Raw genomic sequence first — 16,356 nt, forward strand, 5'->3', positions numbered from 1 at the left:
CATCCATTCATCCATCCACTCATCCATCTACCCAGAGATCTATTCATCCATCCACTAACCCATCCACCTATCCATATACCCATCCATCCATCCATTCAGTCATCCATTCATCTATCCATCCATCCACTAATCCATCCATCCACCATCCATCCACCCACTCATCCATCTATACAGAGATCTATCCAACCACCATCCACCCATCCATCATCCATCCATTCATCCATTCATCCATCTATCCAGAGATCCATCCATCCATCCACCATCCATCCATCCACCATTCATCTGTCCATCCACCTACCATCCACCCATCCACTCTTCCACCCATCCACTCATCCCTCCACCATCCATCACTCGTCCCTCTATCCATCCATCCATCCACTCATTCATCCATCCATCCATCCACTCATCCCTCCACCCACTCATCTCTCCACCGCACCCAGCTGGTGGGCTCGCCCGCCTCCCTGGGCACGTCTTCTGGCCCTTCCTCTGCTGGGCCTGGTGCGCACGTGTCGTTGCCTTGCCCCTGCCCAGGCAGCCCGAGGGAGTGCCATTCTCTCTTAAAGACACTCTAGTCTTCGTGGTGCGTCCCCACGGTCACAGATCATAAAGTAAAAAGGAAAGATGTCGTCCCCTCCCTCTCTAGTGCCAGAGTTCCCTGACCGTCTTGTTTTTGGAGTGTGTCTCACTTGTGTCATTCCTTCATGGACTCGTGGCAGCACACTCACACACACCCGTGTGCACTGCTCGCTCAACGGCCACAGCAGTCCTTCCTCCCGTCAGATCCTCACCCTCTCGCCGAGGCTCTGTAGCCGTCCCCTGGGTGGACCTTACTTCTGCCGCTTCCCTCTGATAAGCGAGCGTGCGAGGACGTCCGCGGTCATTTCGCGTGGACCGTCCACTCACTCGTCCCTTGTTGGGGTCGGGGTTAAAAGTGGGCCCTCTTCCATTTCCAGACGTTTAAATACGACCGGTTCCTGAACGCCGACGGGTCGGAGAAAAGAGACTTCTACAAGGACGGGAAGCGGCTGAAGCACCCCAGCGTGCCCTGGGGGGCGGGCCACAACCAGTGCCTGGGCAGGGGCTACGCCGTCAGCAGCATCAAGCAGTGAGTGGGGGTCCCCGGGGGCACCGCGCCCTCCTCCCCAGACACCGAGTGCTCAGCCAGGCGGGGTGCAGTTAGGGCAGGCTCCAAGCTGACCGAGGGGCCTCTCCTGCCCACACATCTGTTCATTAATGTTTTAAAGATCGAAAGAGCTCGCACAAAAAGCCAGATTTCTGACCTTTTGAAATAACCAGATCTGGCAGCAGGAGTGTCCCTCCAAGAGAGGGTCTGAATGCCACCCGCTGGGCACTCGGGCCAGTCGCCCGTAACTGTCCATCGCAGCTGCTGCTGTGTGTTTAGAACCTGGCCTCGCTTCAGCGTCCCCCTCTGGGGGCTGAGAGCCTGGTGACTCTTGCCTGGACCCAGGTGCCTCCCTTCCCCTGGGATCACAACCGATTGGACCAGGGTGGTGACGTTTCTCTGTCTGGCCCCTGTGCAGTCACGAGCTGGGGGACCTCGGAGCCTGTTTTCCCAGCTGGTTAGAACCGTGTCCCGGGTGTCCCGACAACTGCAGGCTGTGCCGAATGGTCATTGTCACGGTACTTCGTCACTGCTGTCAGGGTGCAGGCTTGGGCTGGGGACGGCTCTGCACTTGAAGCCTGGTCTCGGTTCTCTCAGTGGTGAATGGAGTTCAGGTTGCGCTCGGTTCTGCTCTGACGCTTCCTGGGCTTCAGTGATCCCACGTCCTCCCGCTGTGACATCCTGCAGAACTGCCCAGGGCTCGTGGGACAGAAGCTGTTGGCGCCCACTGAGGCCTCCTCGGCGGCTCGGGGGAGGAGAGCCCAGTAAAGACCAGTGACACGCAGGTCACAAGATGGGGAGGTCGGCGTGCGCTGGGGACGCGCCGTCCGCGGGGGGCCAAGGGTGTGAGCCTGGGGGCTCTGCACACCAGGCTGGGCCGGGCGGGTTTGCACTCACCTGGAGTTTCTCACAGATGAGACGTGACACCGTGCTGTCCTCGATTCTGCCCTTGAGTGGCCGTCGCCGATCAGGTCCATGGTTCCCAGCGAGCGCTGCAGCAGAACTGGGCGGGGTCCTGCCTCGTCAGGTTTTTGGGCAGGCAAAAAGGAGACATGGGTCCTAAAGGCTGAGCACCACGTCTGGCCCATGGAGGGTTGAAAGCCTCTCGGTCATCATGGCCACCCTGCCAGGCAGGGGTCAGTCTGAAGCTCTCTGGATGGTCAGGTCATGGGCTGCTCTCGGGCATCTGGCAAGTGGAGATGCCAGGGTCCGGGTCCAGGCTGGGCCCTGAGGTTCGCCCCAGCGGACTCACCGTGGGCACCCTGCAGCCCAGGCAGAAGGGACCCTTCCCACAGACGGGGACCTCAGACCCCCACTGAAAACAAAACCTGGCCAGGGCCACATGCCGCAGGTGACAGAGCCCAGATCTCCTGTCCAGAGTGGCCTTCCCTGTTCCTCGTCCTCCTGAGCTCTGTCCTGCATTTGGTCCCGGCCACAGTTAGGGTGAGTGATCAGGCAGGTAAGCAGGGCCTGTCAGTCCTGAAACTGCATTACTGGGGACACTGATGGCGTCCTAGGCGTGGTAGCTTTGCATAGTCATTGGACAATGTCCTAGAAGGTGGCGGTAGGGAGCACCTGTCTTGGTATACGATGTCAGTTTTCTTACCTGTGGCAATAACTGTCTTGGGAGGGCAGTGCCTGCTTCTATGTCACCGAGACACAGGTGGGTGAGCAATGGCCCTGGCTGGGACCGACAGTGGAGTGGTGAGGGGTGTGGGCAGGAGCAGGAGGGGCCCGCCAAGCCCCAGGACTTAGAGCCCCACAGGCTGGGGCCTGGGGCTCCTCCCCGCTGCAGGACTCTGGGGCCAGCAGGCTCCCCTCTGCAGTGCCCCCATCTCTACACGAAGCCTGCACAGCCACCGGGCGGCAGGGAAGTGTGGAGTCGGGCGTGGCTCGAAAGTGCCTTGGCGTGGCAGTGACACTGGCCACCTCTGCTTAACCCCGGTCACCAGAACTCGTCCTCGGGCCTCGGCTCAGCAGGGGCCGGTGGACCAGAGGCACTGCCCACCTTCAGCTCCGTCTCTCTGCAGGTTCGTGGTCCTGGTGCTGACGCACTGCGACCTGGAGCTGATCCGCGCCGACGTGGAGGTCCCCGAGTTCGACCTCAGCAGGTACGGCTTCGGCCTGATGCAGCCGGAACTCGACGTGCCTGTGCGATTCCGCGTCCGGCCCTGATCTGCGCCCATCTCCAGCCACCCTGCGCGGCTCTGCCTTCCTGCACCGCATCGCCCTCTCCTGCTGCTCCAGAGGCTGTGTCCGCTGAGGGGACGAGGGGCTGGAGCTGCGAAGGACACAGCAGGAAAGACCGCAGAGGCTCCGGTCGCTGCAGACTTCCAGACTCCTCCTCCCCGGCTCGCCTTGCTCCTGTCACCTGGTGATGTCCCCTGAAGCTAATCCAGACAGGGCAGGGCCATGAGTCCTGCTGCCAGGCCCCCAGCTCCACGGTGGTCCCTGTCCCAGCCCTTGACAACGAGTGTGGTCCAGGCGAAGCCGGTCAAAGCAGATGCTGGCCTGGAGAGGCCCCTTGGACCCAGCAGTGTGTCCACATCGCAGGCTCTGTCCCGCTTGCTAAGGTGTCCCTCAGGACCCCTCCCTCCCTGGGTGCCCCACTCACTGGACAGAGTCCCCCCACCGTTCACGGGACACCTGAGACCCCCGAGGAGCAGAGAGCCGGGTGTGGTCCCTAGGCCCTGCGGAGCGCTGGGCTCTGGGAGAGTCCTCTGATGTGGGCTTCCCTGACTCGGGGACCAGGAGACAGGCCCCAGGTGGCTGAGGAGCCAGCGCACGGGGCGGGGGGGGGGTGGCTGAGCCCCTTGCTCCTGAGCAGACCCCCTGCCGCTGCACCGTCCCCCGCAGGCGGGTTTCCTTGGCTGACACTTCAGAGAGCCTGGACTTGGTTTTAGTTTGAATCCCTCCGTCTGCGGGAGAGTGTGGTCCAGCTCTCCTGACAACCCGGGCGCTCTGGCCACACGGGCGCTCCGCAGGGCATCGCGCAGGAGCCGAGTGCTGCCCTCTGCCTGGCCGGGCCTGGGCTCTGCTCCCCCAGCGTCGGGCTTGGTCGGCTCTGCCTCTCGGTACCTTCTGGCCCGGAGGGCACCCGAGTCTGAGGCCGTCTGGCTCTTAGAAGTGACGTCACAGGAGCAGAAGTGACGTCACGGGACCTGACCTGCCGGCCCCAGCCTTTGAACAAGCAGGTCAGTGAGGAAACCGACCTTTGCCTCAGCTTTAAGGAAGAACGGCGTCAGAAAAACAGCCTGCGAGCCCTGATGGTGGCCGCAGGTGTTATCGACAGCAGGTTCTGCTTATCGGATGCCCCTGGAGTGCTGTGACGGGCGAGCAGACATGGATTTCTGTTCCTTACAATGTCTCTGTGCAGAGAGGACAGCGATGCCCTCTTTGTACATGGGAAAGCAGGCTCAAAGAGGTGCAGTGGGTTTCCTGGGGTCACACAGCTCATCAACTGGTTGAACTGGGACCACACTTCTTGTTCTAGGAGCAAATGGTGGATGGGCTCAGGTTCCTCGGGGTCCAGGGCTGGTGGGGTGCCATTCTGTCTGGCCTTGGAGTGCTGAGAGCCAGAGGCTTGAGTGTGGATTCATACCCTGAGCCGTAGATGCAGACACAGAGCAAGTCCTCTGGCTTTAGGTGGACAGGAGAGGCCCCAGGGGTCCGTCTCTTCCAGGAGCAGTGCGGGGTGTGGGGCTTCCCCAGCCCCCTGTCGCCAGGCAGCCCCGGATTCCCAGACAGACGGTGTGATTGGCAGGAGGCTGGATATCCCCGGGGAGACCCATCTCCACGCCTGGGTGACCCCGCCGCCGCCTGCTTCTTAACTCTGCAGGAAATCAGAGCTGGCAGCCTCCTGTGGGAGGACAGCCGGTTTCCATGGCAACCCTCGCTGCCGCCTCGCTGCTGGGGGGGAAGGAAGGAAGCCAGCGGAAGAGCCCGGAGGTCCCCGGCTGCAGCCTGGCGTGTGCCCGGGGAGGACCTGCTGACTCCCCCCGAGGCTGGGCCGGGCTGTCCCCCAGGCTGGACCGGGCTGTCCCCGAGGCTGGGTTCTCCCCTTATATCGGGAACGGCTCCAGGAGAAGAGGCTCTCCCTGCGGCCGAGGCGCTGGAGCAGGGGGTTAACTGCTCTTGCTTCAGTCTTTAGAATTTTTCTTGACTTTTCTTTTCTCCCTTTTTTCCTTTTAATAAGTGTTAAGAATGGAGAGAGATGGTGGCACAGTGCTAGCTGCAGGGCTAGGAAGGCCCGGGTGTCGCACCTCCTCCTGCCTCCCTGGGAACCGCGGGCCGCAGGCGTTAGTCATCTGGGTTGAAAGGTCGTTGGAGAGGGGTCCTCAGCCCTGTCCTTACTGGCTGTTTCTCTTTTTTCTTCTTTTTTTTTCCCTTTCCTGTATTTTAAGTTGTTTTCCAAATATTCTCCTTTAGGCAGACTCACTTTTTAAATTTAAATTTGTCTTCCGGTTGCTGCCAGTAATGGCCAACGTGCGCTCACTGCCCAAAATAGAAAACGACTGAAAAAGAACTGGGCTGGGGAGGGGCTGGGGCCCGTGGCCAAGGCCCAGAGCCCCGCAAGGCCAGGGCTGCCGGCGGACTGGCCACTTCTCCTTGGTGAGCACACAAGGTCCCAGGCTGAGGGGCAGGACTGTCCCCGTGGGGGCCTCGCAGGGGCATGTGCTCCACCAGGGGGCGCCACTCACAGCAGCTGGACTCGCCACCTGCCCCCTCCAGACAGGCCCCCAGGGGCAGCGGCCTCGCCCCAAGTAATTGACTTGGATGTTCTTGCTGTCTTAGTAAACACCGCGGTTCCCGAGTGCGCGACTGCTAGGCCTTCCTCGTTTAATAAAGATTCTATTTTCATATAACATTTGAGTGGAAGGGGGCTAAATCTATTAAACCAGCTTGTTTGTGGATCTGTCTGTGTGTGATTCTGATCCATTGAGGAGGCTGGCGGGTCTGAGAGAGCCAGGGTAGCCCTGGGAGGGGAGCGCAGGGAACCTGCTCTGGGCCCAGCTCTGGGCCAGAGCCTCTAGGAGACAGAATGCAGTCACTCCCCCAGCCACCCTCCAGAGGTGTATGTTATTGTCCTCATTTATATAGAGAAAGAAACTGAGGGTCATAGAGGTTCAGTGACTTGTCTAAGATGTGCATGAGAAGTAGTAGATTCAGGATTCAAATGCAGGCCTCTCTGCTGTTACAGACTCTGTTTCTATGAGTAATGTGCTCTCCTCCTGCTGACAGCAGAGGGGCCAATGGAGGGTCCCTAGCAGACAAAAAAGAAAAGGTCTCCGAAAAATTTACTGCCTCTTCTCCGTCCTCCCCCAAAATGCACACATTTGTTTTAGTATAAAAAAAGCATGAAATGAATTGAGTTTGCTTTGGCAAAAACAGAAAATGGACCACAATGGCTTTCTCGTGGAATCTTGTCGAGGCGTGAGGTCTCCCCCGTCTGCCTCCTCGTCGTGGGGGAGTCACAGAAGCACCGCAGGTTTTGCACGTCAAAGTGTTCACATTCAAAGCAGCAGACATTTCCTTCTTGTGCAGATACAGGAGACCAGAGCTGGTGTGGCGTCTCCACAGCCACAGGCCCTTCTTTCCTGGTCCCTCCTGCACCGTAGCCAGGATTGCAGCCTCAGGGACAAGTGTGGCTGGCTAAGTCCAGCTATTTTGTCACCTTCCAGGCAGCAGCAAGGAGGGAGGAGCAAAAAAAAGAAGTCTGCTTCCGCTATTGGTCATGCCTTAGTCACCTGACCTTTCTTGCCGCAGTGGAGGCTGGGAAATGTAGTCTTTTGTTCCAGGATACCAGGCTGCACCCCAGGGTACCACGCTACTGCTCAATAAAAATAGTACACTCTCCTGTTTACCAGGAGCCGTCTGAGCTACCTGGTGGGCCGAGGGACAGGGCTTGGCTTCTGTCACAGTTTGGATCTGGACCATTCCCCAAGGGCTCCTGCATCCCTGAGGTGGGGATTTGATCCATCACGAGCGCTCTGCTGCACTGAGGTGGTGACCCAGGGACTCCCAGCTGGATGGACCAGGGTGGGGGGACCGTGGGGGATCCTGCTGGGCAGTGGACCGTCCTTCCTCTCCCTTCAAGTCCTGACCAGCGCGTGGGGGAGACAAGAACCTGGGTAAGGAAGTCAAACACAGAGCGTGTCAGTTGGTGACAGGGCTGGAGAGGAGAAGGGCTGAGGGAGCCAACACTCGGCGCGACCGCCAGGCATCTGAGGAAGAATGTTCCAGACAGGGGCTATGGAGACCAGGCAGCCCGGCAGGTTCCAGGACCGGGGAGGAGGCCAGGTGGCCGGTGCCGTGGAGGCTCTGGGGAGAGGAAGGACGGTCCACTGCCCAGCAGGATCCCCCACCTGCGTGTGTGGGAGCGGCCAGGCCTGCGGCGGCATAGACTCCACGCCCAGGCCACAGAGACGTCGAGAAGCCAGTCAGAGTGGGGACGGCGCCAGGCCTGAGAAGCCAAGACAGCAGGAGGGACGTGGTGGTGGTGGAGGCAGAGGTGGCCCTGAGGTGGCCCTGGGGCAGTCAGGGACGTCTCCAGGCAGGTGGCCACGCGATCTGGGGTCTGGTTGGTAGCCCGCCAGCCTTGGGAAGATGCAGGGGAGCACTCAGGGGAAGGCGGAGGCCCGGCCAGCAGACGTGTGCTTGAGAAACACTGTCCCCAGGTCCCTCTGCTCAGGCCTGGGGACTGAGCAGGACGGCAGGCCACACCTTCCTTCCAATGGAAACAACCTGGTTTTGTGGAACCCGCCTTCCGGCCCGAGTTTCCTCTTTCCATAGTGAGCCGTGAAGCTCCAAGCCCTCACCGACAGGGTGTGGGAGCCGTGGCCATTGGAGATGTGGATTTGAGGCCACTGAGGGCCAAGTGGGGGACAGCTGGAGGCCCTGAACCTTCTCAGGACCAGGGTGGCCCGAGAGGGACAGGGACACGGCAGAGCACCCACGTTGCACAGGAACGCCACCTTTGGACACCCAGACCCTTGGAACTAACAGGGTCTTCACGACTGTGCGTCAGGTGACAGCAGAGCCACGTGGGTGAGGAAGGTGGCCGGGCAACACCAAGCCCAGCCCCAAAGAAGCGCAGGTCTGTTCAGATGATAGCCGGCTCCGTGTGCAACCTCCAGGTGAAAACAAGCCCAAGTCAAGCTTCCATGCCAGGCACCCCTTGCCAGCCAAGTGGTGGTCATGTGACCCAGCACTGGCCAATGAGATGGTCAGGAAAGACTGGGAACTTCAGCAACGGGAGGCTTTTCCTCCTCCTTGTTTCTCTCTTGCTTGTCATGTGAGAACCTGTCCATGGCAGCCGTCTTGTGGTCACGAGGACAAGACTTGGAGAAGCCAACCAAGAACACTGAGACCTCTAAGCTGCTGGCCTCACCTACGCGTGGATCTCATGTAAATGAGAGAATCCGGGGTGTGGCTATTCAACTCTACCTGGGGGCCACACACCCCAATGGCGTGGCCTGGGCTCTGCTTGGGTTTGAATCCCTGCAGTCCACGGGTGATAAATGGTGAGCGCCGGCTTCCTCGCCTGCAGCACAGGGTCCTGGGTAACAACACCCTGAAGTAAGCGTCCCACGTCAGCTCCCCAGAGAGCGGCTCAGACTGCGACAGGAAGCTGCCTGGGGTCTGGGCCGAGAGGGCGAACAGGAGCCTGCTGTGTGGCAACACAAGGGTCATGGGGCCAGGAAAGCCGAGGGAGCGGCCGGTGGCCACCAGGCGCCTGTCGCTCGGTAACAGTCCTGAAGTGAGGCGACTCGGAAGGGACCGTGTGGGTCGTCAGGACCCTCTGCTAGGCTCTCCTGGGTGGCAGGTGGGCGGGAGCATCAGGGCAACTTGGCTCACACGCTGGCGCCCTGGCGGGAGGCCGCAGGCTGGGATCTGGGATGATGCCGGGCCTGAGCTGCTCTCCTCACATCATCCCAGGGTCCGCCAGCGGGGCGGCTGGGCTGCCACACGGTGACCAGGGCCGTCAGAGCCCCGGAGCAGGAGCTGCCGTATTCCTAAAGGCTTTGCCTCAGCCGCCTCACTCCACCACAGCCTCCTGGCCAAAGAGCTGGCCAGGCCACCCAGGGTCGGTGCTGGGGGTGAGCTAGGGGCAGATGGGTGCAGGGTGGGCCAGCCCATGGATGGCCCCGTGGGGGACCGTGGCCTGGGATGAGCACCTGGCGCACACATGGAGGTGGATGAAGGAGGGCGCAGGACGTGGGGGGATGGCGAGTGGCGGATGGAGGGGTGTGGAGGGGTCGAGGGCCTGGCTGGGGATGGGGTGATGGCCGTATGGCTGGGCCCAGAGTGGGGAGGGCCAGGTGAGGGTGACAGAAAGGCGGGGGTGCCCCCAGGGCCAGGCTTGTTCACTCCCCAGGAAGTGGAGGCGGGAAGCCGGGCCAGGAAAGGCTGGGGTAACCCAGGCCACCCACGGCCCAGGGGTCTGGTTACGACAGTTATCATGCTCAGCCCAAGGAAGACAGAGCCAGAGAGACCCTGGCCTTCTCCCTCGGTCATTTACGGCCTGTGGGGGAAGGAGAGAGTCCGGGCTGGGGCCCCGAGGCAGGGCGCTTGCCTGGTACGTGGGGCCCTGGTTCCGTCCTCAGCACCACATAAAAATAGGTCAATAAGGCGAAGGCCTGTGTCCTCCGCAACTAAACATAGAAGCTCCTCCAGAGGTGTGGGGCGGGGGGACGGAGCCACCAGCCCAGAGCCTGGCACTGGCAAGAGTGCAACCAGGGCCAGCTGCCCCCTCCAGGTGTTTGCAGTGTCCCTCCTGCTGGCGTGACTCCCCACGGTCCTGACAGGTGTGAGGTCCTCCTGGGAGGCAGCTTCACCTCCCGTCCCTTCTCATCTCCTGATAAGAGGAGCAGGACAGAGAAGAGGTGGAAAAACCCCCGGGGCCGCTGGAGCTTTGTCTGAGCAAGGCCACCGCCAAGAGCAGCTGTCCTGAGTGACAGCCACTTGGAGTTAACGATGTCCCCTGAGCCTCGGAGCACCCCCACCCCCACCCTCACGGAGCCGCTTCTCCTGGGGGTTAATTGGCCTCGCTGTGCCCAGATGTGCAGAGACCCAAGAGGGAGCACAGGGGGTCATGAATAAATGATGCTGGTGTCGGAGACCAAGAGGAGAGGACCTGACTTCAAAGGACGCATCTCTGGCAGCACTGTGTAGAGGAAGCATCACTCCCCACGGGGATAGCCTGGGCCGACTGGACCTCGCTCAGGCTGCCCCCCAGGCCTGAGCAGACGGATTTTAGACAGCACTGGCCTGAGCATCCCGAGACCCAACCGGTATTGGAACCTAGTGTCCCCTTGTGGTTGACAGCAGGAGGCTGTCCCCTCCACAAGCCTTTCAGCTTTCCCATCTTCAGACGAGAGGGTTGCACCTGAGACCTCACGGCATGGGGCGTCCCTTCTCTGCAGGTACTCTGAGTTGTATCACCCACGTGTTCTTCTCAATGTGATGATAAATTTCTGGTCAGTGGAGAGGACTGTTATCATTGAGCTCTTTGGGATACAGATGACAGAATGACAACTCCTTCTGGGTTAAGTAAAAGGGACATCTACTCGCTCGAATAACTGGAAATCCGCCTTTAGGCATGGCTGGATCCAGAAACTGTCACGGTATTGTCAGGACTCAGTAATTTAATTCTCATCTTTTGTCTCCCCTGCAATGGGCTTTGTTTCCAGGGAGTCCTTCCTCTTATAATGGCAGGAAATTGTAAGGAAAAAAGGGCATGTGTCTTCAAATAACTTAGTCTTTGCTGCCAGGTGCTGTGGTGCATGCCTGAAATCCCAGCAACTCAGGAGGCTGAGGCACGAGGATTGCAGGATGGAGGCCAGGATCCACAACTTAGCAGGAACTTGTCTCAAAATGAAAAATGGCAAATGGCTGGGGACCCTGGATTTAATCCCAGCACTGCTGAAACAACAAACAGATAGATAAGTACTTGGAATCTTTTCAGTCAGAAAATAAAAATTCTACATGAAGCCCTGTGAAGAGCCTGGGACACAGAGGCCAGGTGGCCTCTTTGGACCTGCCTGGCCTTTGCACACCAGGAGCTCGGACTCAGGTGACAATGAAAAGTGAGTCAGTGGGAGACACTAGGGTGGGGTGTGGACTTCAGGCAACAGGAGACAAGGTCCTGCCTTCGAGGGGCATCTGTGACTCAAGGGCCACCAGACTTGTGACATTCATAGTTGCTGTGCCACAAATGAACCCTACTCTGGGTTAACCAGAGCCTCTAATTTTTCAAGAGAACCCAGACGTCCATATTTTTATGCAAAGTCCCCTGAATAAATATTGACTCAAAAAAAAATACTGTGCCAGCCAAAGAGCACCCACCTTAGACCACAGGGCTGGGGACTGCTCACACGCTTGCTGTTCCTTTAAAAACGAGAGAAATAAACACCAGCATATCTGACCAGAGGCTGTAAATGGCCCTGGGTCGCCTCATCCAGGGCTGGGAGGAAGGAGGAGACCGGGCTTCCTCACCGTCTCCAGCAGCCTTCCCTGACCACCCAGCCTGACATAGCTGAAGCCTGGCTTGTCACGCGGGCACCTCCTCCTGCTTCATTTCTGTCCCTCGCTGAGCAGTCTGAAGCTCTGGTTGATGTTTTTGCTTGTTTATGGACTGGCTCCTCGTCTAGAGTGCAGGGACGGACTGATCCACGCGTCCTCAGGGTCCAGGGTAACGTGCAGCACACAGTAGGTGCTCACTGTTGGTTGCTTGAGCAGCGTTTCCAGGCTGTGGTGGGGCGTCCTGGGCACTGCGGGCCGCTCGGCAGCCTCCCTGGCCTCTGCCTACTAGAGCCAGCAGGACGGCCCTCCAGCCCAGGTCTGGCTGTCAGGATCACCTGCGACACGCGCTCATCGCCGGGCCCAGCAAACATCGCCGCCTCCCTGGTCTTCACAGGGACGTGGCTCCGGCTCTGGAGCTTCCCAGGTCTCTTTCCAGGGACCCTCTGCTTCCTCGGGGGTCTTGTCGGGCAGAGGGGGCCCAGGTAGGAGTCGGTGTCAGAGGGTGAGAGACAGGGGAGAGTGACTGTGTCTTAATAAAGGGACTAAAAACCTGATGGAGGGAATGACAGTGACACACAGCGCGCTTGCTGGAGAACAGCAGAGAGACACCCAGGCCCAGAGCCGGGCCGCTGTGAGCATGAGGCTAAAACAGGGTCACCAAGCTTCCTGTGGCACAGGAGGCCACAGCCCGGTGGGGGAGCGGGTTTCTGAAGACCAGCTAACCATGGGGGGAAAGTCCCACCGGGTCCCACCAGAGAGCAGGTATGTCATATATCCGCCTCCCACGGGGGACCTGGAGCAAAAGGCAGGAACGGAAAGTTAATGGACAAAGACACTCGTGACTTAGGGCAGGGGAGGGCCCAAGACCTTCAAAACCCCAACTATACAGGCAAAGCCAAATTGTTCTGTCACATTAAAAGAAAGCATCTTTCTTTAATGAAGGACACCACGGACAAAGTTAATAAGAGAAGTGACAGGTATTTGCAATCTCTAAAGTCAACAAGGGACTTAAAATCTAGACCCTACGAAGGAGTCCTGCAAATCACCCAAACAACGAAACAAGCCAGTGGCGTCATGATGCCAGCGGCTTGGGAGGCTGAGGCAGGAGGATCGGAGGTTCTAACTTGCCTCAGCAAGTTAGCCAGGAGAGGGAGACCCTAAGCAACTCAGGGAGACCCTGTCTCTAAATAAAAGAGGGCTGGGGATGGGGCTCACTGTTAAAAGTCCCCCTGGGTTCGGTCCCCAGTACCGACCAACCAACCAACCAACCAGCCAAAACAAAAACGAAAATAAAACAGGAGCCCCAGTAGAAAGATGGGCGGGGGGTGTGCTGGCAGTTAGACTTCTGCACAACAAGCCTGAGAAGAGAATTCAGACTCATTAGTAATCAGACAAATGCAAATTTAAATACACCGAGATGTTACTTTGCATATGTTAGACTGTCAAAATTTAGATATCTGGGTAACAGCTAACGTTAGCAGAGACTGAGCTGCAGGGACTCCTGAGCCTGTGGAGAGACGCAGACCGTCAAGGGACGCTGGGTGAGCTGAGCTAAGTGTGGACACATCTCCTAAGGCATCAGTTCCAAACCCGCAGGAAATACTTCTGAAAGCCGTCGGCTGGTCCACGGCAGACGTGTAGGAGGGGCTGTGCAGGTGTGTCTGTGGGTCTGGAGCTGAAGGTCCTCTGCGTGGTCTTACGAGGGTGGACAGTGAAGAGGGGACATATCATCATGGACAACTGTGCAGCCACTGGGAACAGTGGATGGCCGTAGTCCCAGCAACACGGACAGGTCTTGGAGGAAAATAAGCCATAGCCCGAGAGCTGTGGCACACACTGTGTCCATAGGTTGACACAGGCTCAAAATACGACAAGCACACCTCTCCAGGACTCACCCGACCAACAGGACGCGGCCAGTGCTGGACAAGTGTTGTCTGTGGGGAAGGCGGTGGGAGGGGAGGGGAGATGAAAGGGAAAAAATAAATGAATAGAACAACAGAAGAAAAAAAAAAAAACCCACGTGTCAAGTTTCCCTCCAGGCTCCTGGCCTTGGCCAGAGAGGAATGTAGTTCCATGAGGACGGGACCCTGTCCATTTCTTCACCCTCAATTCCCAGCACTGAAGCCCATGCCAGGCCCATATGGACGCTCAGGAAATGTTCGGGTGATTCCATGAGACAACACATGAGTTGATGGGCAGAGGGCTTTGCAGAGGCAGCGCTGGTATTTGTCTGGCCCGGTGATTTGGAGTCGGGTGGCAAGATTTCCCTCCTAGCTGCGCCAGACACTGCCAGCAAGATGATGCCACCTCTGAGCTTCAGTGTCCTCATCTGGAAGCCACCTCATCTGCTTGGAGCCTCCAGGGGCTATTTGTAGTCGATGCCCAGCAAACTTCCATGCCCACACCTTGGCTCCGTGGAGTGAGGAAGGCAGGCACTTCTGGTGACATTTAGGTGGACCTGGGTGGCTATATGCTGCGGTGGTCTGGGTACTTCACCATCCCCAAGTAATTTTTCCCTCTAGACAGGGAGGCTTTGTTCTCTGCAGCCTCCTGTGGAAATGCTCAGATCTCCGGGAGGGGGTCACCTTCAGCCGTCTGGCTCAGTGGATGGGGACAGTTGAGAGCCACACCTTACCCTGGGAATGCCATCGTGAAGCCAGAGGGACACTGAGAGCTAAATGCTGGGAGTGCCGCCTTGGAAATTCAAGCAGAGCCCCTCTCCACACCTCCAGCCGCTCCTCCCTGGCATCACTCCCACCCCTGTCCCCTGGGTGCTCTCCAGGGTGCTCTCCAGTCCAGCCTAAGGCCCTCTCTGGCTCAGGGTGAGAGCCAGGTCCTGGCCATGGCCACATAAGCCCTCACGACCCGGTGGAGACCCGCCTGCTTCCTCTGTTCCAGCCACTTGTCTTGCTGCTCCTGCAATCCGTCCCCCTCTCCTGCCCAGAGCACCGCACTTGCTGGTCCCTCTGCCCAGAACCGGCTTCTCTCGTCCTCCGCCCGGCCATGCCCTCTTATCTTCCAAGTGCCTGTCCTTCTCCAAGAGGCCCTCCCTGTCCACCCGGGTCAAGATAATCCGCACGGTCCCGCTGCACCCCACCATGCAGCTAATTTCTTTTAAAACATGCACCAAGGTCTTACTCTTTATCATTTTTAAAAAAATTGCTTTTAGTTACCTGGTTCCCCCAGGCCGACCAGCTGAGGGGAGGGCAGGGCTGGGTCAGAGCATCAGGTCAGAAGCTTCGGATCCAGTCAAAAGCAAGTGGAAATCCTGGGACAGTTATGAGCAGACAAGAGACAGGATTCAGTGTATGAAATGTCACATCTTTGGGGGGGCTTGGCCAGGAGGCAAAGGCGGAGAGAGGGGAAGATGCATGCAGACAAGATGGCTGTACCTTGGACAAGGATCAGGATGAGGCTTGAAGGGAAGTGGACTGGCTATCGATACAACCCTGGGGTGCACCCACTGTGCACAGAGAAAGGAGGAGGAGAGGAAAAGGGCCAGAGGGGGCAAGGGGCTGACTTTGGGGCACCTCGTCTGGCTCTGTTTTTCTCCACTAGGGCAGGGTGTCACTGATGTGTCCCCAGCACGCACTTATTCATCAGGCAGCAAATGTGTGTGCGAAAGAATAAACCAGCAACCCCAGCAGCTGGCCTGCTGTGGCAGCCGAGGCCCTGCCCTCTCCAGGCAGACTCCGGTGTATCCCCGTTTTCGGTTGTTTGGGGCACCCTTTCCCACCGGACAGGGCTCCCCAGGGGAAGACACGCCCTTCACCGGGCCTGACATGCCAGGACCTCCCAGGAACCAGCTGTCCGACTGAAGGGGCTGGAGGAATGAGTCCCGGGCTCTGCAGCCAGCTCGCTGGCGCGCTCCAGCTTGCTCAGTGTTTCCTCTCCGCAGGTCCCACCAGCGGCCACGCTCCATGTTGATTCGTGGTGTTCATGTCCACCCTCCTCTACTAGAATCTCATCCCGATCTGCAATTAGATCTGGGGATCTAGAATGCAAGCTGGCTAGAGCCGGGCTATTTAAATTGCCCTCGGCCCTCCCCGCCAGCTCCAGCCCCCTCCCGGCTCGCTCTCCGGCTGCGCTGATTCCTGACTGACACATTCATTCACTTTTGTTTATAGTCTGTCTCCAGGCAGCTCCACGGGGCCGGATGTTGGCGTTTGGCTCACAGCTGTATCCAGACGCCTGTTGGTGCCTTGCACACAGTAGGCGCTCAGCCCCTGCGATGGCAGGAGGAGGGAAGGCGGGATCTGCGGGCAGGCTGTGGAGGTAGCGGGGTGGGAAGGGCAGGTGGCCCGGCGACTGCGCTTGGCCCAGGCCCCCGCGCGCCCCCGGCCTCGCGGGCAGGCGGCCCGGGCAGGGAGGAGTTAAGCGGCGTGCGCGCTTCCGACCCGCAGGTGGCGCCGTCCCGCCTCGGTGCCGACTCCCGGAGCTCCGAAGTGCGGGACAGAATCGCGGCGAGCGCGGCGCCGAAGCTCAGCCCGACTTGTTGATCTCGCCCAGGCAGCCGCCGCCGCCGCGGGCGAGCGAGAGGAGCGGGAGGTGGCGGAGGCGCCGCCCGACCGCGGTCCTGCCCGCCGCGCGCCCCGCGCCCGCCCGCGCCCCCTGCCTCGGAGAGCGCGCCCGGCTCCGCGGCGCCTGCAGCCCCGGCGCGTCGCCTGCCCGGCCGGGGTAGGCCGGGCCCAGCCCGGCCCCGGGACCGC

The 16,356-nt window shown here is 59.3% G+C and overlaps 1 protein-coding gene across 2 annotated transcripts in view; it reads left to right on the forward strand.

Moving 5' to 3' along the window:
- Positions 1 to 6,036, forward strand: part of Ptgis (prostaglandin I2 synthase) — a 42,576-nt gene extending 36,540 nt beyond the window's left edge. For both annotated transcript variants that reach the window (XM_046433685.2, XM_046433686.1), the window contains exons 9-10: positions 954 to 1,105; positions 3,154 to 6,036. In XM_046433685.2, the coding sequence (XP_046289641.1) occupies positions 954 to 1,105; positions 3,154 to 3,298 (297 nt within the window). In that variant the 3' untranslated portion in view covers positions 3,299 to 6,036. The remainder of the gene's footprint in view (positions 1 to 953; positions 1,106 to 3,153) is intronic.
- Positions 6,037 to 16,356: the final 10,320 nt, after the last annotated feature.

The sequence above is a fragment of the Marmota monax genome, unplaced genomic scaffold (genome assembly GCF_021218885.2).
Source record: "Marmota monax isolate L192 unplaced genomic scaffold, Marmota_monax_Labrador192_F-V1.1 WCK01_AAM20220418_F8-fsc00014, whole genome shotgun sequence".
Lineage (NCBI taxonomy): Eukaryota > Metazoa > Chordata > Mammalia > Rodentia > Sciuridae > Marmota > Marmota monax.